This window comes from Syngnathus acus, chromosome 2 (genome assembly GCF_901709675.1).
Source record: "Syngnathus acus chromosome 2, fSynAcu1.2, whole genome shotgun sequence".
NCBI classification, from domain to species: Eukaryota; Metazoa; Chordata; class Actinopteri; order Syngnathiformes; family Syngnathidae; genus Syngnathus; species Syngnathus acus.
In genome coordinates, this window is record NC_051088.1 from 24,896,980 (window position 1) to 24,919,534 (window position 22,555).

At 42.6% G+C, this 22,555-nt stretch overlaps 3 protein-coding genes across 5 annotated transcripts; 1 reads left to right on the forward strand and 2 right to left on the reverse strand.

The window, feature by feature from the left end:
* Window positions 1-86: 86 nt before the first annotated feature.
* Window positions 87-5,097, forward strand: LOC119119724 (serine/threonine-protein kinase 24-like). The gene is made up of 11 exons (XM_037246287.1): window positions 87-721; window positions 1,099-1,329; window positions 1,442-1,498; window positions 1,644-1,752; window positions 2,032-2,189; window positions 2,355-2,540; window positions 2,619-2,770; window positions 2,879-3,002; window positions 3,255-3,323; window positions 3,399-3,535; window positions 3,604-5,097. Exons 1-11 carry the CDS (start codon window positions 683-685, stop codon window positions 3,635-3,637), a joined length of 1,296 nt encoding a protein of 431 aa, XP_037102182.1. The 5' UTR covers window positions 87-682; the 3' UTR covers window positions 3,638-5,097.
* Window positions 4,789-10,304, reverse strand: LOC119119704 (protein downstream neighbor of son homolog). Of its 2 annotated transcripts, none has more exons than XM_037246249.1 (12): window positions 9,759-10,304; window positions 9,192-9,266; window positions 8,852-9,052; window positions 8,607-8,785; window positions 8,094-8,169; window positions 7,388-7,490; window positions 7,235-7,322; window positions 6,878-7,042; window positions 6,454-6,652; window positions 6,165-6,234; window positions 5,963-6,093; window positions 4,789-5,896 (listed from the first exon to the last, which is right to left on the reverse strand). In XM_037246249.1, exons 1-12 carry the CDS (start codon window positions 10,188-10,190, stop codon window positions 5,756-5,758), a joined length of 1,860 nt encoding a protein of 619 aa, XP_037102144.1. In that variant the 5' UTR covers window positions 10,191-10,304; the 3' UTR covers window positions 4,789-5,755. The 2 variants fall into 2 exon arrangements, with proteins under 2 accessions (XP_037102144.1, XP_037102143.1); XM_037246248.1 differs by having other exon boundaries at window positions 6,878-7,045.
* Window positions 10,305-11,012: 708 nt separating this feature from the next.
* runx1 (RUNX family transcription factor 1) lies at window positions 11,013-22,395 on the reverse strand. 2 transcript variants are annotated; one of them, XM_037246272.1, is made up of 9 exons: window positions 21,258-22,395; window positions 21,014-21,128; window positions 17,893-18,032; window positions 17,706-17,816; window positions 15,613-15,769; window positions 13,863-13,967; window positions 12,886-13,113; window positions 12,164-12,310; window positions 11,013-12,086 (listed from the first exon to the last, which is right to left on the reverse strand). In XM_037246272.1, the coding sequence occupies exons 2-9, from the start codon at window positions 21,099-21,101 to the stop codon at window positions 11,551-11,553; spliced, it is 1,512 nt and encodes a 503-aa protein (XP_037102167.1). In that variant the 5' UTR covers window positions 21,102-21,128; window positions 21,258-22,395; the 3' UTR covers window positions 11,013-11,550. The 2 variants fall into 2 exon arrangements, with proteins under 2 accessions (XP_037102167.1, XP_037102168.1); XM_037246273.1 differs by lacking the exons at window positions 21,014-21,128; window positions 21,258-22,395 and adding an exon at window positions 18,802-19,122.
* Between the last annotated feature and the right edge of the window lie 160 nt (window positions 22,396-22,555).

Genomic DNA, 22,555 nt, shown 5'->3' on the forward strand with positions numbered 1-22,555 from the left:
GTACACATTGAAATATACACTTGCCCAAATAATCTGTCGGTTTCTTCCATGGTGTAGTCCGGATCCGAACCGCCCTACAGTCAGACGTCATAACTGACAAGATGGCCGGGAGTTCGGGGCAAAAGTGAGGAAGGAAACCAAAACACGGGCTGCTTCGAGCACATGACGAACACTTAGTGCGAAGAGAATTGCTTCAAAAGTCCGCTATTCTAAGGTCCATTATTGCCATGCCGGGCTCGTTGTTGTTTGAGGCCGCTACTTGCAGACACCGTTCGGTTGTCTGCTATGATTGGCTAGCTAGGTAGCGAGCTAACAATGCTATCTGTCCACCGAGCTAAAACTGTGACCGAAAGGCTTCACTTTTATAAAGTGACAGCGGGCTAAGAGCTTTGCATAAACTTCCATTTGGTTTCCGAACAACATGAGAAATTGCTGTCATATCAAAACGTCTTCCGGGCGTCGTTATTAAACGGAGGAGTTGAATTGAACTCGGAGCTTGTCGACTGTTAGCAAACGTCCGTTATCTTGCCCAACCTTTAGTGATGCATTTTATTTTGGAAGGGAGACTCTGACACTATTTGAAGTCCACAATAGCCGCAGTACCCGGACCTTGTAGTCCATTCACGTCACTTAACGAGTAGTGGACATTAGTTGAGCCAAGAAGCTCTGAGCCAGTCTCACTATGATGGCCCATCCCCCTGGGAACCTGCCAGGGATGCAAGTAAGAGCAGCCTTCTTTTCTCATCTCCAATACTTTGTGTGTCAGATGATAAGTCTCAAATACCTGTGACAAATTCCAGAATCTTGCACCAGATTCTGGCCCAACTTTAGGGTCAAGACAATAGACATCAAGATTTTTTCTTTTCTTCTGTTGAATCTGAGTTCTAACTTTATGAATCGGATCCCATTTTCAAAGGCATCCGAACATTGGAAAGCTTGCTTATACACAGTAATAATGATTCTAAAGTCATTATAGAACGTCACGGGTGTGATGAATCAAATCTGCTCTGTTCTTTTAAAACAGTCCTTTCTTTTTCTCTTGTTTTGCCTCCCTAAACCTCTCACTCTTCCATCCATCCATCCATCCGTGTCGGTCAGAACGTCAGAGCGGATCCAGAGGAGCTCTTCACCAAGCTGGAGCGTATTGGCAAGGGTTCGTTCGGCGAGGTCTTCAAGGGCATCGACAATCGTACTCAGAAAGTGGTGGCCATCAAGATCATTGACCTGGAGGAAGCCGAGGATGAGATCGAAGACATTCAGCAGGAGATCACTGTGCTGAGCCAATGCGACAGCCCCTTTGTCACCAAGTACTACGGCTCCTACCTGAAGGTAATGCTTGAGCCAATTACAATTTCCTGCTATTGGGAATTGACAGAACATCTTCATCAGCCACATTTTGCTAACTTGTGATTGAATCCTGTTTTGCGCCTCAACGGCATAGGATGCCAAGTTATGGATCATCATGGAGTATTTAGGAGGAGGCTCAGCTTTGGACTTGGTGAGTAAATCCCTCTTGTCAGATTAATAATATCCACCTAGAATTGAGGCCTGATTCGGAAGGAATTTATGGCCGTAATATTGTTTGCACTAAAATTTGCACGGATTGTATTTTGTAATTAAGTTTTTGTTTTTGCCTTTGGAAGATGGAGCCAGGTTCTCTGGATGAGACCCAAATTGCCACCATTCTGAGAGAGATCCTTAAGGGGCTGGAGTATCTGCATTCTGAGAAGAAGATCCATCGTGATATCAAAGGTACGGTTTGGTCCAGCTGTTTACGGCATGAGACCGGAATTACTGGCAGGCAAATAAATACAAATTAAAAAAAAAAAGAAAATTACGCCAGGGACTTTTTTTGTGCCAATTTTGTGAAATGGGTCTTATGATACTTCAAGTTGAACTCGGAGCTTTACTTTGGTTGCCATTTACAATTTATTTTTGGATTTTCCGAATCAGAATAAATCATTTTTCCACATGATTCTTTGTGCAAATTCTAATGTTATGTTGACTGCATTTCAACCCTGCTCACCTCAGCCGCCAACGTGCTGCTTTCCGAGCACGGCGAGGTGAAGCTAGCAGATTTCGGAGTGGCCGGCCAGCTCACCGACACCCAGATCAAGCGCAACACTTTTGTGGGCACGCCTTTTTGGATGGCTCCCGAGGTCATCAAACAGTCTGCGTACGACTCGAAGGTGAGCGACGCACAAACGTACACAAGGTGCCACAGAGGACCCTCAGAATCCCCCAGAAATATTTTCCAGGACCTACGTTTCTTTATATTTAAAAGGTTTTGCAATTCCATATCATTTGAGCGAACTCAAAGAGAAAGTCTGGCAACATCTCTGCGTGCATTTCAGGCAGATATTTGGTCTCTGGGCATCACAGCCATCGAACTGGCAAAAGGCGAACCGCCGCACTCGGAGCTCCATCCCATGAAGGTTTTATTTCTAATTCCAAAGAACAACCCTCCGACGCTGGAGGGAAACTACAGCAAGCCGCTCAAAGAATTTATTGAAGCTTGCCTCAACAAGGAGCCCAGTTTTGTAGGTATTTTCATCCGGCCATCTTGTTTCCCTTCAGCCGTGCATTTCAAACGTTTTTTGCGCGCTTCCTTTCTACAGAGGCCGACTGCCAAGGAGCTGCTGAAGCATAAACTGATTGTGCGCCACGCTAAAAAGACGTCCTATTTGACCGAGCTGGTGGACAAGTACAAGCGATGGAAGGCCGCGCAAACCAGAACCACCAACGAGTCCAGTTCCGACGACTCTGACTCGTAAGTGTACAATAAAAGGATCAGAGTTTGTTTTATTAAGCTTTTTTTTTTGCCAACTCAGCATTTTTGTATATGGCCTAATGTCTACTTGTGTGATATATGCGTTAGGGAGCAGGATGGGCAGGCGTCAGGCGGAAATGACTTTGGCAGTGACAACTGGATCTTCACCATCCGGGAGAAGGACCCAAAGAAGCTACAAAATGGCGAGGGACAGTCAGGCGCAACTGAGCAGGTGCCTCGACAAGTATTTATGCCTTCCAAATGATTTGTGTGCAATACTTTCGTCTTTTCCTTTGACCATAACCCTATTTGGGGGTTTCCCCTCAATCTTCTTCCATGTCTTTCTGTCCTCAACATCTTTAACTCACACACAGAAGGCTGTCTACTATTTTGTCATTCCTGTCCAATAGTTAGCCAATATTAAGCTCTTAATTCCATCCAAGTTGCCTCCTGCTCTCCTCTCACCATCTTTTATTGTGTACAGACGAAAGACATTCCAAAGAGGCCTTATTCACAGAGCCTGTCCACAGTCATCACTCCTGCATTCGCAGAGGTAACAATTCCGCCACAACAAAAAAATATCAAGAACCATTTGGGTCGGTAACTCAAGACTTGTTAACATTCCCAGCTGAAGGCCAGACATGAGCAAGTGAACCGGAATCCCGTCGTCTTGGACGGTTTGAAGGAGGCCATCTTGCGGGCTGAGGAAGCCTACCCGGGCATTTCGGATTCCCTGGTGGCGCACATGATCCACAGGCTTCAGAGGTACCACCACCAACACCTCTCGTTGTACTAGCAGTCATTGATCTGCAATTTTCTTTCTGCTTTTTCAGTTTCTCCACAAGCAGGTCGTCCTCGTCTTCGTAAAGCGAGTGGCTCTCTGCTCCCCACCCACGGAAGCATCCTACAAGCACCCCCTTCTGCCGTTCACTCGGTAGCAGCTGATCTCAATCAACATACTATATTCTGACGGGACTCGTGCCGGCTTTGCCGCTATGCGGCAATTGGCTCGGCCAAGAGACAAGGCTCTTTTCGCCCCGAGGCAAGACTTAAATCCAGCCCCTCCCTCCCTCCCTTTTAACTCGAGCTTGCAGCGTATCCCACCTTTGACAGAGCATGCATGTAATGGTGTGAACGTCCCGACGTTTGCACCAACATGCCCAAAAGGTAAATGGCATTCTCTGTGGGAAAACTCAGGTAAAATGCTTTATGCTGGGGTTGTCACTTTGCAGGGGATTGATTCATCGCTGTATACAAAATGCCACCCCGCACATTTTGCAGATGCTTCTACTGAAAGAGAAGAGAATAAGCAGAAAATGGTTTTTTTTGTTTGTTATTATCTTACTTCATTTGAGTTAGTTCCATCAGTCTGAATACAGAGCCCCAGACATAATTGAGACAAAAAAGGAAATGCTCATTTGTAACAATGAAATAGATTTAACATACGCATGAAATTTGACTTCGAAATACTAATTTGTGGACACAAAATACTTATTTGTCGATTGGGTATTCCCAAGAACAACTTGTGTGGGTGGATAAGCAAATGGAGCGCACAATAACCAGATTTTTTTTTTCCCCCCCATTCATTCAAATTCCAAATCGCTTACCTTCATGCCTATCCCAGTAGGCGGGGTATGTCCTGAACTGGTTGCCAGCCAATCACAGGGCACACTTGGACAAACAACTATTCACATTCACAGATATTTTGGAGGTCAATCGGCCTATCATGCATGTGGAAGGAAACCGGAGTTACCAGAGAAAAGCCTCGCAGGCATGGGGAGAAAATGCAAACCTCTGAGGTGGACATGCTATTTTTGTATTATTTCATTTTTATATTCTACCCACTTGTCTGGGGCTCTGTAGCGAGTCAGTGTTTTCTCTGTGTCAATTTACAATCCTTTCATTTCAATGGCCTGCTTAGTGCACCGATGTTTTAAAGGATGCGGGGGATTTTGTGGGCAACACGGCCAAACAATGCCACTCATCATGCCCTCACATGAGAAGTGCCACGGCTTGTCTTTTTTTTGTTTTTTATTAACTGTTATGGTCTCCAATTCATTTTTTTTTTTTTTTTTTTAAACCCACGAAAGTGTGGTCCGAACTGAATTGAAAGCAAACATTTTTACAGTTGCTAATAGCCATGTTGCTATGTTTACTTAAGAGCTCCAGAGTCTACTGTGCTAAAGCAGCAATAATGTTGATAAGTATCACTTGTCAGCGCAGGTAAGAAGCTAATTAAGAAATATATGGTATTTTTATAACTGCAGTTATGGAAATATGGAATGCTTAGCTGAAATTTAAAAAAAGAAAAAGCAACACAAAAAAAATCACTTTAAGGAAATTGTGTACATTTGTTTATCATAGCAAGCAGTTTATAGTAGTGTATATAATATTTGCTCGAGTCATTGGAGAAATCAAATGTAAGCGTTCAAAGTGGCATAAGAAATAAAGATGCTACTGCTGATTGGATGACTCCACACTGGGAACTTGTGCAGAACATTGCAACATTTGTATGCTTTGATCATTTATAGAATACACAAGGCATTTTCTCGACTTTTTATACTGAGCCAGCTGGTTGAGATGGAATGTAATGGCGGCTGACGGTGGGATACATTTCCTGTCAGTTACGTGACGGGACACTAGCAAGCATTCGCAGTTATTCTCCAAGTGTGGTACATATATAACACGAGTGGCACACAGGCTCCCTCTAATAATCGCTGCCTAAAAAGTTCAATATAACTGAACTGTAAGTTAAGTACATGAGCATTTCATCATTTTAACACCCCCACTAATTTTCCAATGATTTGGCACAGCATGTGAGTTCAAACTGCACTGTTAGTGAGCTCAAACACACAAAAAAAAAGTTCAAGTCAATGTTTGAAGTGGGAAGCCTTATTTTGTGAGTGCACTTTCATTTGAGCTGAAAAAATAGAATAGAATGGCACGCACCCCCTTGACTAGGATGAATCAAGAACCAGGACCGAATCACTTCTTCCAGGTGTAGCTGTAGTTGTTCATGGAGATCTGTGTGAGCGCCGTCTTTCCCAGGCTGGATGGTTGCTGCAGCTGCTTGACGGAGGCCGGATGGAGGCCAAACGCAGAGTGGTCCTCTGACCCACTCGTGCACTATCCCAAATAAAAATGCAAAAACATTAGAAAAGTGCCTATTTATGGAATTGGGATTGAGTTTACCTGTTGCTTGGTTCCATGAATGTTCAGGATGGCTGTGGGCGCATGTGTGTAAAGAGTCGCTGAGAAGTTTCCTTTCTGTGCGGGGCGGAGCAGGGTTGTGATGGCGTGCAAAGACGATGGCAGGATGGGCCCTTGAGGACAACAAATAATCATTTCCCAGAGGCCGTCCTGTCTCGGGGCTGCTCCTGTGTCCGCTCCCTACCTGTAATCTCCATACTGCTAATGTTCTGGTAGGCAGTCCCAACTTGGCTCTTCACGTTCACACAGCGAGCCTGAAAGGGTCACAACACACTCAGCTGCCGAGGTCATTTGAGATCTTTTACGTTCACTGGTGGAAGTTGCAGCTCTTCTGCTTCCGTAAAGACAACTTATTTTAAAAACAGATATCGAGTTTACTTCAGTAAATAAATCTGAATTCATTTGACAAGGCCCTGTCAGAATTGACTTCTTCACTCGAGTTGACGGTACTTTTGCGACCTGCCGTTGGTTACCTTAAGCGAATGCATGGCAGCGCCTCGAAAAGCAACCGGGGCCAGTAACGTCGGTGGAAGGCCCGCCTGAGACCCGGCCGCCGCCACCACGCTCTTGCAGTTGATGAGGAAGTTGACGAGCGTGAACGCGTGCGCCCCCTCCACGCACACCACCGACTCGGGCTTGTGGTCCACCCTGAGCGCTCGGTCTTCCTTGCGACTGCATGCAAACATGTTAAGGACGAGACGAGACAAGAAAACGGGGCATCGCACTGAAGCTGAAAGACTATCAAATCATTTGATAATCGTTTATTCCTTTGATTATTCCATCGATTTATGGGATACAATATTACGTATTCCACATTTAATTATTCAAATTGTTTATTAATTGTTTGCCCAATTAGTGTTTGTTGATTTTTTTCATTTTTACACCCCTATAGGATACAGTTGAATGCCGATGCTGTCTGGCTTCTTGATCTTGTCCTGGACTCCCATCTCCTTCAGCCACGAGAGGCTGCCACCTCCATCCTCGTCGTCATCGTCGTCATCATCATCATCATCATCATCATCCGGGCCATCCGAGGAGCACGTGTCCTCTTTGTGCTCACAACTACTGGGATAGAAAGATTCAGCTTGGACAAACGTGTTTGAATAGATAGATACAGAAGATACAATAGATCTGATCGCTCGGTCATTTTTTTTGGGCATGGGTTTGAAATGACATTTAAGTGTTACTAAATGATAGTTTGCACTATACAGTATTGAAGGTTTGCACTGATACTTGCAACTTGACAAGACTCACTCTTTCTGTTGCCGTTCTTCATTGCAAACATTCTGTTGCTCTCTGCTCGTCGTCCTTTCCTCCACTAGAGGCAGAGTGAACTCGATACCTGACCATCAATAATGACGGGAATTAAAACCACTCAACACCCATTTGGCTTTGGAAATGACTCACCTTCAGCTTTCATGGCCTCACGGAGCCCTCTGGTCGTGGGAGAAACCAGGGCATTAATGCTGACGGAGCCTCCGAGTCCAGCGGCACGGAACAATACTGTGAACTGACCGTGAACAGGCACAGGCAAACAAATGCTTATTTAGGGGAATATTGAGAAGAAGCAGAGCTTGGGAGCTTAAGCTCAGGGGATGCTTTGAGAATAATTGTCCATTTTTGTCTATGTGAAGCCCTTTGAGACTGCTCGCGATTTAGGGCGATACAAATAAACTTGACTTGACTGCAGCTCAACCTCCACTGCCAGGATAGTAGAGGGCTCCTCCGGCAGCCCTTCGCTCTGACTTGGACATCCACTTTTTTGATTTTCACATTCTGTATTATTTGTGCCCTCTCTGCATCCATTACAACCTGGTGATCCTGAAAGGGGGATCCTTCCATCTGTGGTCCCTTCTCAAGGTTTCTCATTTTCCCCGGGCAGGGGTTTTTTGAGTTTTTCCTTGCCCTTTTGGGAGCTTAAGACCAGGGGATGCTTTGAGAATAATTGTCAATTTTTGTCTATGTGAAGCCCTTTGAGACTGCTTGTGATTTAGGGCGATACAAATAAACTTGACTAGATAATGTCCTCGGAATTAAAGCATAAAATGAGGAAAAATCCATTTGTTATCTTAATTATTTATTTACATGCCATGCATTGTAAACGATGAAGTACCTGATAGGAGCAGACATAGAAGTAAGGACACAGTTTGGCCTTTAGTAGACTGTAGAGTGATGACAGACTGGCTGACCTGCACAAACATACAGAAATGGTTTGATCCACGTGCATTCTCCAAACACTTCAAGAACCATAAACCTTGACCTGTGATTCCCAACCACTGTGCTCTGTCTGAGAGGTCATCGGGTAGGTATACTGGGGGGAACTTGACCAATATCACGTAAGTCAAAAATGAAGACTATATATGTAATAGGGCCTAATTAGCTCTTTTAAAAGTCAAACACTAAAGGACAAATTACAGCAAGACATCCAAATGTTCTGCCTGCAATCTTTTGTTGTAAGTGTTAAGGGATCAAAAACGGAGCGATCTCAATTTTATTCTGGCCAATATCAGAATCGGCATCAGAAGTGAAAATATTTACATGTCGAGACACTTGTAAGTTGAAGTACCATTCACGTCAAGATTTTGTTTTGCGAATCACTTTTGAAAGGGCTCACATCCTTCCTTACCAGTCACTCATGAGACCTCGCTGCAGCTCTGCATCATGTGCCCAGGGGGCGCTCTTCCCAGTAAACCTGCGCTCAGCATTGATCCTGGGGAACAGTGGCACCCAAGACAGGCTGGGATGTTGCCAATAGATCAGACTCTGCTGGAAGGCACAGCGAAGCTCCGTGCATGACTTTGGATCCTAAAGGAGGAAGGATGGAACTAAGTACCACACCTTTTTTAAGGCACCACGACAATGTCGCTGTACCTGTAGATTAGGTGGCCATGTGCTAAAGTGTGCTCGGCAGTGCTGGCTGAGCCCAGAGGCTTCCTCCTGAGCTTTGGGCTGCTCAGACCAAGACAGCGACAGCGAGGACGTAAAAAGTAGACGGGTCTTCAAGCTCCAGTCGGCTGGATACTCCGTGCACAGAGGGGCCGCTATGGAAAGAGGGGAAATGGCCCGTGGGCTCTAGATGGAAAGACAGGAGAATATTCCACCGTTACATTTCAACATCCTTATTACGATAGGTATTAGAACGCGCAACCCTATTTGTAGTGATAATTATCCTGGAATGTTGCAAAGAACATAGAATTATTTTCCCATTTACCTTCAGTAGTGGTGTTTTAACGTCATCCTCACTTTCCTCAAAAAGAGAGCTATCTTCAGAGAGAGACAAACCCTTCTGGAATGGGCAAGAAAGATTAAGATGACCTTAAATGTACAGCTGTGCAACGACGCATTTCAAATCTCAAACATTGGTCCGCGTCACATTAATTTGTCATGAGAGATCATTCGGTGTGCTATGAGAAATGATTTAATTGCCCCTGATGGGTTCAAAAACTATTCATTTATATTTATTATTCTGTATTTAAACAAACACACAAACACAAAAGTCCAGGAACTTAATGCCAACCCACTTGCAAACCAACATAGAAATGCTAACAAAACTAATATCAATGTCCAGGCATTGAACCATTCGACAATAGAAAAAGACAATTACTATAACAATACGCACATGCATGTATTCTTTATCCTCAGCATCCTACTGCTACTGTCGTTTCATGTTCATTTATGCGTATAATCTGCTGCCAAACCAATGATTTACAAATTGTTTAACTTTTGACACTAAAGTATTGTATTTATTTCATGTTACAGTTTCAAAAATAGAACTAACCTGTTTGTCGTTTTCTTGTCGTCCCATAGCTTCGACTTTGCTCATCAATTCTGAGAAAGCCAAGTCATCGCTTTTTCTTAAGAGACCTTCTTCCCTTGTTGGCGGCCTTTCTGTCGTTTGCTCGCCCGCTTCGTCGTCGTTCAAATGGAGACATTTCTTCTTCGGACTGCGTCTGTTCTCAATGTTTGCGAACGGGTTTCTGCGCTTCACCCCAGCGCCGGAGCTTGTGTGGCTGTGGAAGTAAAGTGGCCCTGGCGAGAAGGGACGGACACACGACGATGACGACGACGGGGAAGAGACACTTTGCTCGGTGCCGCTAGTGTCACTACTCGGGCTAGAAGAGAAAGCTTCGCTGCGGGCTCTTTTCCTCCGCATTCGCAAAATTTCCGAAGGTCGTTTGAAGCTGGGAGAATAGCCCATCTCCTCGGACATTGTGGAGACTGCAAATTCGGCCGGCAAGTCTAAAATGTAACAATAATGTAATGTTTATTCAATCCACGGACATTTGGTGCTTTCAAAACCTAGCGCCTGACGGAATGACGTATCCAGTTCTTCTTCGTCGTTGTCTTCTTTGTTTAGTAAAATGGCGGTTGATCATGATCATTACTGCCATCTATCGGCCTGGAGTATGAATGGAAGAATAAGACCATCGGGGATTTTTAAATCTTGACGTGTGAGGAAAATATGTTATGGCGTGGGTGTTTCTAGCCAATATTTATGGGGTGGTCAAGCACTGCTAATAGTCACTTTTATCTTCTTTTTTTTTTTTTTAAATCAAACACAAAAACGGAACCAATTGCGATTACATCATATTAATAATTTCATTTTAGTGGTAGATTCAATGACCTGATTAAAAAAGGATGTAGCTGATTTTAGATTGACTTTATTTTAGGTGACCGGTATCCTTATTAGGTGTTTAAGGCAACAACCCAAAAAAAAAAATGGTGGCAGTGGTTGAATATGACATTTCATCTTTTATTTCCAGGTATGTACATGTGAATTCAATAAAGAATTTAAAAGTAACCTCGTTTGTTAAAAAAACAAAAACAGCATTTTAGGTGAGCTATGCACAATTTGGAGTTTTAAATAACCAAACATGCTTGTTTTTGGAATGTGTGAGGAAGCTGGGATATCCAGAGAAAAAGCCCACAAGCATGGCGACAACATGCAAAGTCCACAGAATAAAGCCTGAGCCGAGAATTGAACTCCAACCTCAGAACAAGGCAAACGAGCTAAGCATTCACTCTCAAAAAATACGACAGTGGTACCTTGACCTACGAGAACCCCGACTTGCACGTTTTAGAGCTACTTGCTGTCACGTCGTTCATTTTATTTTAATGAGCAAAAATGTGACCACCAGATGGCGGCAGCAAACTGCATGTCCTCCCTCACCACAGCCATAAACTTGCTTGTCTGAAAACGGCTGGATTATTCTTTTTTTAATTCTTCTTCCAAAAACGCAATATTAATCAGGATACCGCGTTTAGACTTTTGGGGCCGCATACAACATATTGTAAGGAAGGTTTGGACTTTTTGGTACTTTGGAACGGATTCATATAATTTCCATTTGTTCGAATGGGCAAAAGTTGATTTGAGACTCAAGTGACATGAGTAACAAGCCTGGTTAAATGGAGAGTCACTGCACCACTGTAATAGAAGATCTTCTGAAAATATAAATGTACAAATATGACCTTTAACCTCTGCGATCGGGCAGTCCTGCAAATCGGTAGAGCTGCTGACCTTCACATTGCCATCAAAACCTTGTGATGATGAAAATATTTGTCGATCCCCGTCAATAAGGTCTCCAGACAGCCTCGGCGTTTGCCGGGGAACTACTATGACTGGACTCCACCTCCACAGCCACGCCCTCATTCTGATTCGGCAAAGACGGGTGCAGGAGCGGGGAGCCTGTCGAAGCGTTCGTGCAAGGCGGTAAGATTCTGGGCGGGGAACGAGCTTCGCCGCCGCCACCTCCCCCGGCCATCATGGAGAACTGGTACGAGCCCGCCGCCGTGGAGTAGTACACGTGATACGGCGAAGAGGTGGACTGGAAGGGCCTGTTCTGGCCCTGGTGCGGCGTATTGGTCGGGTACGGAGGCGGCAGGTAAGTGTGATACCGACCGCCAGGTGTGGTGGCCATCGCTGTCGCCATGGTGATGCCGATGGCGCCGTTGGAGACGGGATTGTGCGGAGGGGTGTAAGTGAAGGCAGCCGTGGGGGGGTAATGGACCCGCGGGTCGGAGAAGCGGCTGTCTGGCAAGGAGGGGACAGAGGTGAACGATCGTTCCAAGGTCATCCTCGGGTCACTAAATGCGGCCAGGTCGGGACCTGAATGAGGGCAAAGGTCACGGCTTATGCGTTTGTTCTTTTGGCGCGATCGTCATTGTTAAATGTGCGTGTGTTACCTGTAAGACGTGAGGACAGCTCGCCTAGCGATGAGCGACTTGGTGAAAGGGGATTGGTCGAGTGGATGCTAGGTGTGGTTATCTGTCCAAGATAGGGATAGGATTGGTCGTAGGACCATGATGGAGATGACTGCATCTGTCGCCCTTCTAAGAGAAGGATAGAATGAGGAGACTTTAATTTCTTGCCACATCATTTGAATTTGTTTTTCAACACGTAAAGAGAAGGTCAAGTCAAAAAAAAATATTTCGGATCATAGGTTCTATGCTCCCCCACTCGTCTAAACACGCCATTGTGGATACTTTTGCATTTGTGGAATATGAATGAAGCAGCAACATCAACCTGCTTTTATAGATAAGTCGGATAGATCCGTGCTGTGAGCCAATCTGAAGCGACATCGCCACAAGGCGGCCATTTTTAGACAGGACTGGTCAATCACTCAAAACATTAGAATTAGTGGAGCACAGACTTTAATATTAGATTGCTCGACTCGGCCAATTTTCGAACGGCTTGTGTTCCCTTTTTTTCGGACATATTTAGTGCGTACGTGTATTAGTTTACTTCCAGCGTCACTGGCAGGCAAATAAGAGGAAATGATACCATGGTTCCGTGATGACACCAAAATAAACAGTAACGAGGAACACATACTATTCATGTTCTGCTGTGACAGAGAACTACGCCGAAAAAACATGGACATTACTGATGCCTACTTTGTGTCACATACCAGTTGCCATCTGGGTGTGGGTGGGGCTGGAGAACGTGGCCGAGTGCAATGCGGCCGCTGCCGTGGACTGACGCGTGTTACAACCGGAGGGCTGATGATGATGAGGATGATGGTGGTGGTGTGGGGGAGTCACTCTCATGGAGCTCCGCCTCAGTTGCTCCAGCTCTGTCAGTCTCTCGGAAAAGGCCAACGACCCGGGCTTGATGTCATCCATCTTCTGGCGATGACCTAAGCGAGGATTTCATTACTGAGCTTCGTGTACAGTGGCATGCCTTGAGTGTGTGTGTGTGTGTGTGTGTTTATGCACATGTGCACATTGTCTGTGGTGTTGGTTACACTTCCAAGCTCTTAATGGGTGTAATCCCCAGCTATTAGAAAGCCCCGCCGTCACAAATAGTGAAAAACTGAGCGTAATTGACACCCTCCCCAAATGGTTTATAATTGCCCAAATAGATGGCACAAGATGAGGTCAAAGCACGAACCCCAGTCAAAGCTTTAAAAGTGCCACAAGATGGTGCCAAATCACTACTTTTTCCTTCTAGACTTTGTTCCCTTAACGAGAACCCCCCTGCCGTCAATCGTGAAATAAAGGGAGTAATTAACCCGGACTCTCCCCATTGGTTTAAAACTCCCTATTTATGCCAGAAGGTGGCGCCAAAAGACTCCTTTTCAAGGAGCCAGGCAAAAACCACGTCTCCTAAATTCAACGTGTCACCCAGATGTCACAACATTCTACAGGGGGGAAAAGAAAAAAGTCATAGTGAACCGAAAATAAGCGCTACTTGACTGTATACGCGTGTGTGCTTGTCGGTGTGCGTGAGAGAGCGAGCGAGCAGTGACGGTCGTGCGCAAAGTGAGCCGTTAGAGGAAGTTGGCATTTGCATCGGTGACTCACTTCGAGCTGCCACGATTCAAGTTTCCAGCTTAGCCAACTAGCAGAAGAAGATGACTTGATGACAGCAGAAGGTGTTACTCACGTCGCGGCTCTCTGGGCCCATCCACTGTGATTTTGATGGCTCTCTGGTATGTCGCCACCTGGGAGGGATTGGTGAACACTGTGATGGTCAGGGTGAAACTTTTGCCTATGAAAGGTGAACAAAGAAAAGACACCAAAAAATCAATTCAAAACAAAATGGATGAATCTTATCATTGTAAAAATCGATATCTTATTCGATCCCAAACTTACTTTAAGCACACATAATTATGCACACAATTAGTTGTGTTTGCTAATATACACGTTAGCAATCTCTTTTTTTTATTTTTTTTTTATATTAAATCCAACTGGAGGACGAGAAAAAAAAAAGCGCCCCGAGTCACGCGTGTGTTTAGAATACGCAATTCAGGTTTGGTAGCAACCAGACAAAAGAAAGACACCTGAAGCTAAATCGAAAATGTCCACAAAATGGAAATACGAAAATTATATTTTGAGTGGATGTAGTAGTTAGATGTTATTTTGTTTTGCTTTACTGGCTAAAAATGTCAGAAGCATAAATATTATACTTTTGCATTATGTATGTGAAATGAATGCAAAATAATAGCTCATTTAATAAAACAAAAACAATACATCAAATATAATTGTAATTTTGGTTACACTATACTGACAGCTTTGTCTCATATTTTGATTATCTTATTAAGATACACGAGACAACGTTTAGAAGCTGACGAAGAGAGCAGCTGCAATTTGTTAAAAAAAATCAATTAATGAATAATATTTACTATTTTATCTGTACATTTAATCAGGACCTGACACTAATACAACTTCTCCAAAACAGGAAGCTCTGACTAATAATGAGTTAAAAAGTTAATATTTTCTTCATCATCACTACTACCAATGCTGTTTGCAAATGAGCAAATGTGACAACCGTTGCTATTCAAACAAATTGCCAGTTGACTTCCTCTCGTAGTCTTTTGGTGACTCATCCTCAACACTCTAATGTTGTGTTCACATTATGGTTGGAATTTGCAAAATACGCAGTAAATGTAAAAGTCGACTACATGTCGCAACTTCAAGAGAAGCCTTGGAGTTTTAAGGCATGCGACTAGTCTTAGTAATTAACACCAGTCAATAAATACTCTTCAGAGTCATCAAAAAGATGTTTTGGTCTGAAACATCATAGCTATACATTTTAACTGGTGGTATTGCACAGGCTTGTTATAAAGTCCAATTTAAAACCAAAAAATGAAAATGTCACATAAAGCCAGCTCTTATTGAAATTTGCTGAGTAGTGTAACCAACCGTAAAAAGTGAATACAACATTTTTCAGCGATTCTTTTTTAATTACAAATCCATGGGAACACCGCACGTTCTATTTATTCCAAACAAAAGCCTAAAGAAGACAATCCTTTGCAAAAAGCAAAGAAATAATGTCATTTTAGACACCACAAGTTGGCAAACCCTTCCGTCATTTTTCAGTAAATGTTGACCTTTTATTTGCCTGTGTGGAAATAAAAGATCTTTGTTTTCTTTTCCTTTTTTTTAAAAAACACATAGCAGACACTGTCATGTAAAACGTTGCTGTTTTAAATAGATAAGTTGAACTATTTGCTTAACTGTGTGCCAAAGAGAGGGGGAAGAAGGGGGGAGGGGGGCTCTACCAGGAAGTTTTTTTTTTTGAATAATGAATTCTACTCACTTGCACTTCCCCCTTGTATATGTGCAGTATATGTCAGAGTGGTGCATATTTTTGCACGTGCGTCTAGTTTTGCACAAGTGAGCAACAAGCATACCCCTCCCGCTGCGACCGACGAAGCGCAGGTCATTGAATCGAGCCACTTGGTTCTTAATGGCGGCCGTGGCGTTACGGAGCTCTGCCGAGTAGTTCTCGTCGTTGCCTGCCATCACCGTCACCATGGTTCCGTCAGGGACCTCGCCGAGGGCAACCACCTGATCAGCACCCAGAAAAATAAAATGTTTGAGTATGATAAATCAGTACTGTTCCATGGGTTTAAATTAGGGGGTTCAAACTGCGGCTTGGGGACCATATGAGGCCAGTCCACGGAATATACGAAATATAGCATTTGACTCAGCCCATGTTGTAATTTAAAAAAAAAAAAAACGCGATCAATGTGACATCTACAACAACCACGAAATAGCTGAACCTCATATAGTGACAAAAATGTTTAACACTAAATGTGTCATTCATGATTGTTTCACTTTCTGCTCTGTGTCAAGGTCTGGTTAACTTAAGAAAGGATGTGCTCTACTTATTGTTTGTTTGTTTATTGACCATATAAACAAGTAACTGAAATATTAGTATATTATACATTATTAACGACATAGGATCCCTATGAATTCTCCCATTTTTCTTGAAACATTTTCTCCATGACACTTTCAACACGATTTTGCGTCAAATACTACTCCAAGGAATTTATTTTCAGATATTCTTTTGATGTCAATTGAGTTTACTGTCATTTTGACTGATGTTCGGATTTATCTAGTGCCGAAGCCAACTTTGTTATGTGATAGTTTACAAATATCAAACCAATTTTTGACCATGTTGAATTTATTTTCCACTGTCAGTGGTTCAATGGTGATGACAGATTGCTCTTCTTTTGGTTGTGAACATGGAAATGTGACTCTGCACTGGTTGATTTTTTTTTTTTTCATGCGAGCTACATGGCTGCGGGCCATGCCAAAATCATGAAGAATCCTAAACGAGTTGCCTCATTACATCCAACAGAAATCGATCTTGTATTATCAAGAGTGAAACATTTCAGTGACTTTTGTTTTTTTCTGTATGTTTGATAGCGATTGGTTAAATGGATGGACATCATGGTATTGATGCATCCTACCAATAATCTGTTGTCAGGAAGAGGTAAGTGGCACTTCATTAGGATGCATAACACAGCACGCGTGTGCACACGTATGATGGCGAGTGTGAGGACCGCGAGCGAGCTAATGCAAGAAAGCCACTAAACGAGTCGGGTCGGCGGCTAAAAGCCACTTTTGCCACAAATGCATTTTGGCCCCAAAGTGCAGGAAAGACGCGCGCGCACAAGCGTCAACAGGATGTAACGAGACCATTAACCCATGTAAATAGTCAACTTCTGGAATACATGGAAAGGTCTTCTACAAATGTGTGTTGGATTAATGTAGCAGTTGAATAATTGCTTGCAGTTTACTGCTAAGCCACAGCGGACTAGGTGCATCCAACAAAAAATCCAAAAAAGAATAAATATTAAATTCCAACATCATATTCTGACCAACGGTATTTTACATGAGGAACATCTGATGGCAAAGAAAACGGTCTCGATATACGGAAATGAAATCTTGGCTTGAGACATTGAAAAGGTCATGTCAAAGATCTGTCAAATCTACAATTGTTTCGTTCAACACTAAGCTATTCCGGTGTATGTATATGACAAGAGGTTAAATGTACCTTGTGGAAGAAAAGAGGTGTTCTGCCTGTCAATATACGTCGCCGGCATAGACAGGTGGACAAAGATCAATTAGGATGATTTCACAAGTGAGCATCTCTACCAGCGCACCGATACGGTGGCGCGCGAGGGATCTAAGGCACCGGTGTCAAACTGAAGGCTCCGGGGCCAGATCAGGCCCATCACATGGCGAGATATGGCACACTAAACGAAATCATCTGCTTCCTCTTCCTCATGTTTCTTGCTGGAATAAATTGCAAATAATCTTCACTTTTAATGCGACTGAGCGTTTTTCTGTGATCAAAGCTTTTTTCAAAATGAACTGAACAATAGTTGGCATGATTTTCGATATGAAAACGATTTTATCCATCAATTACATGATGAGACGAAATGACAGTCTTGATGTAAGGAAGACAAAAATGATAGAACAAAGGCTTTCTGACCTTAAAAGCAATAGGCAGGGTTTTGTTGCACCTCCAGTGTGTGGGCAGCACTGAACACAGGAAGTTGGGACTGTCCGTCTTCACAAGCTCGCCCGGATGATCTGAAAGCAGCTGCCAAAGAAACAAACAAGTATTTCGTTTTGCGAAAAGATAATAAAAACATGAGAGCCACTCGCAGACCACCTACCATGTCACGGTCGGCCATGCGCAGCTTGCCCACCAGGGATGCTCCGCCCCCGGCCTCCTGGGCACCCAGAGCCTCGGCCATCTTTCCCCCCGAGGCGAGCGTGGTGGACGGGGGAGTGTAGCGCCGGCCGGGGCAGGGGTCTGGAAGAACCATTGATTGACACATCACAATGAAAAAAACACTTTTGCTCCTGAATAAATACAAATAGTTGGAAACACAAACACGGGCGGGCATATGAACATTTGTGACATTTTCCCAAGAGTTTGAAGTCATTTGACAACATGTGCTCATGCCTCAGAGCAAAAATGACTGGTCAGATTTGGCACACATTGTACCCCATAATACAAGGAGTTGGCATCAAAACCTCCTGCATTTACAAAAATAATATTGCTCACTTTTGAATGACATTTGCAATATGTTTTGTATTGTCAGTGTAGCCAATGGTGACAATGACATGAGACCGGCAAAGTAATTATTATAAATATAGAAGACTTCATTTATCTCACAGGACAAATAAAGTATCTAGTTGTCAATGATAGGAGTCAAAAGTCAATTTTGACATAGCAAAGCAAATTCAGTTTTGCATTATAACCTATATTGCTTTCACTGGACTCATATTTTGGCATTAGTGTTAAGAGATTGAATGACTTTCAAGTATGATGTCAACAACATTTTTTACTCCCCAACCCAAGTAATAAATAAAATGTGTGCTAAATAAATAGACGACCCATATTGTTTTACAGTTTTCTATGCGTTACAATTCAAAAGTACATTCATCAATTGATCTCATCTATGTTAAAAATACTTAACTCAAAACGCAATATGAGTCATAGAGTGAGTGCATTTTTCTTCGACCCTGTATAATGTCATCATAAAAATGATCATCAATAAAGATAATGACGGGTCTACCGTATTTGGCGTCCCAAAGGAAGACCATTTGTGCGACTCTTTCAGTCAATAAACGCCCAGGCAAGTCTCCCTTTTCTGGATGATGTAAATCCGTTACAAGTGCTGCCGTCTTGAATAACTACTTCCTTTAGTTTGTTCCCCCTGCACTCCGCGAGTATTGAAAAAGAAAAAAAAAAAAATAGTTGTCACAATCTTCAAAACAGCTGAGCGTTTAAAACCGCAGACGAAATAAAAGACATGTCAAGCTTGTTTGAACGCGGAGAAGTGCTCATAATAGCACACCGACACGTAAATGACCATAGACGCTCGCAGCAACTGAATTTTTACCGGAATAGCCCACGTTTGGCTTTCATCCGGGAAAGTGCGACGGTTGCTCATGCTGTCAGCTGATTGGTTGTTGAGCTGCCAAGAGCGATGATGGAAGGTGGAACGGGCCAATCAGCTTCCTGTCCGTCCGCGAAGGTGGGTGTGGCTTGGACGTTGGGGAGGGGTGTGCGCGCGCGTGTGTGTGTGCGTGTGTGTGTGCGTGTGTGTGTGTGTGTGTGTTGGGGGGGGGGGGGGTCCTACATTGAAGAGCATCAACAAAACTCCACTTTTGTCCTTCAAAAACAGCTCGTTGAGGAGATCCGGGGAACCTTTTTTTATATTCCTAAAATCCCTACTTTCCTCACAATTCAGCTTCAAGCCTTTTGGCTCAATCAAGAGATCTGAAGAGATATTCAGAAATTCCCACATTTTCAGTATTCAACATTTTCCGAGAAAAATAAAACAATTAGGAGAGCAGTTTTAAATGTTTTTACCTGACCCTTCCTTCCATATTTCCAAACAATTCCACCTTCAAACGGTTCCAGACATTCCAAACAATAGCTTTTTAAAAAGAGAATATTTCCCAACTTTCCCCATTTTCAGTGTTCCATATTTTCCAAGAAAAAAAAAATCCAAATGAATGGAGACATTTTACAAATGTAGCTAATCCTTTCACAGTTCTCATTTTATTCCAACCAAATTCCAACTTTGCAATGATCTCCTAACTCATTCAGACATTTACAGCGCTACTCTCCACTTTGCAACAACTCCCCTTTAAAATGTCCAAATTAAGAGACATTTCACATATTCACAACTACAATTATTGCAACTTCAAAGTCTTCCTTGACTTTGGAAAATGTGTTAAATTCCTCACCAATCTCCCTGAATTGAAGAACTCTCATCATACCCCTACTGTTATTAATTTATCACGTTCAACATTTCATAATATCAGCTTTCCTGCAGTTTTTCAAAAATCTCATTCCCTATAATGATGTCATACCATTTTGGAAGGGCCACATGTGGTGCTCACAATAATGTGACATAACATCAAGGAATTTGCGTCCACCTGTAGAAATAGTCCAGGTCAGCTTTGAATGCCTCCATCCTGCAGTTAAAGCAGACCAGTACCGCTTTACGGCCAATAGGGGACAGTGAGGGATCGAAGGCATAGCCAATAGATTGGACTCAAAGTAATCTATTTTATTCACGCATATGTTGGGGAATTCCGAGGTGGAAAAAGCACATTTGCCATCAAATATAATGATCAGAAAATCATTTTTATCATCCATAAGTTTGAATGTAAAATTGGGAGGGGACGAGGTTCCCTGATTGTACACACAACATGAAAATAATCTAAATATTACAACTATAGACATATAATATAGGGTGATTGCATTTACAAAATGCGGTTCTTTTTTATTTCAACTTTTGTTGAACAGATAGTTGACCCGACTTGTCCACTAAATATTTGGTATGCCAAACTTTCTATGGAGTCCATCACGGAATTGAGTGCGTATGATTTAAGTCAAGTCAAGCTTTTATTGCCTTACAGCTGCTGTCGGAAGAGTTTTAAGAAAACGCCAGTCTGGCCCTATGGCCAAAGGGGAATGATAAAAAATGTAAACGCCTCTTTTCTTGTCTGGCCCAGAGCCGGACGGGATGTGATTTGCCCTGGGAAATATTTATAGTCAACAGCCATGTGTACTCTCAAGAAAAGAGAGAAAAAATAAAGTCATAATGTCGTCTTTATGTTTTACAACAAACATCAATTGCACAACTTTTTTTTTTTTTTCTTCAACGCTAGATTGATCAGATAAAATAGTTCAAGGCTTTGTCTTAAAAAAAGGTCAACGTGAACATTTTTACCAAGAGAGAATTTAATCAATGAAAGAAGTTGTGGCTTTACCAAAGAGTTCGCTGCCCGATCGGCCTTTCCTCATCAAGAACATCGCCAAGGACAGTGGACCGGAACCGGAGAAAGTTCCCGGGTTCATGCTGGGATCATCGACGGGTGACGACCGCTTGTCCGATTTCCAAGCCGAGTAGAATGAAAATGAGAAATTATAACAAACCCCTCAAAGAATATTGAAAAGAAATCAGATGAATCAAAACTTAGGGTGATGATCAACCCCGAAGAAGAAGTCACTCACCTTCACCGGCAGTTTTTATACTCATCCTTCCCCCTCGAGCATGTAAAAAAAAAAACATCAAAATGTGAAGGAAGAGCAGTCAGTCAAGCTGAATTCATCTTGGCCTCTAAAGCTCGTAGCCACAGGGGACATGAGTCCACTTTGCCCTCAGGCGCTTTCGCAGCTACTAATTTCCTTTTCACTTTGCCGCTCAGTGCCGTATTTTCCATTTTTTAGGGTCACTCCCGTAATTTCCAAGCACTTCCCTTCCATTTTCATCCTATTTGAAAGTACCATTCCATTTTTTAGTCTTTTTTTTTTTTTTAGGCTTACAATAATATTTCATGCACTATTGGAGTAAAACCTATGTCATATTTTTGATGTAGGTCCACTTCACTAGAATCATGTTAGTCCTTAAGGTGGTGGAAAAAAATTGAGAAGCGCTGCAAGCTCCTTCCAAAATAAAAAGAAATATATATATTTTGAGAAATTTGAATATTGTGAAACAATTCAATATTTAAAACTACTGGCATCACACTTTAATCACTTGAAACTTCCTCCAGGTGAAAGTCTGATTCCAAATGAATGTGTGTGTTTTTTTTTTTTTTTAGAGGAACTAACATTTCTGGATCAAAAATGTGTCATCTGGACTCAATGTAAAGTTAACATCCATGTTTTGAGCCTGTGCAAGCACAAGGAGATCACCGAAACTCAGCACCAAATCATGAATGTCAGCTTTGGGTTCGCGTGGTGCTGTCCATGGTGCTGAATGAACAGTTTGCCCTGTTGGCTTGGACTTGAGCATTTCATCGATACCACAATGTACCGTAGTTTTAGTATCAAGTATTGATGCTCTTGTTGGAAGAGTAAACATTTGATTTAAGAATTTGATTGTGCTTTTATGAGCACAGCAGACAAGTAGAAGTATTGGTTCAACTTTAAGTTGAGTAAAAAAAAGTAGAGATCGAAATGTATTTGAGAAATATTACGAGAAAATATATGCAATACCACTTTTGATAACTTGCTGCAATGACAAAAAAAACTTGGTTGCTCACAAAATAGTTTGTCTCTTAATTAGAAGAAAATAAAACGAGGTTATATGTTGCTGCAACTTTTATGCTCGTCAGAAAAATGCTAAATTAGCCAATCATAACAACGGAAAAGAAAGGTTTTTTTTACTTTTTTTGTTCATTTTTTTTTTGAGATTCAACAGAACATGGCAACAATGCGAATCATTCTTGTGACCGACAACATCAAACAATTTTAAATAACATTACGCTAGTTTGATTATTATGAATATGGGGAAACAGTACGATAAC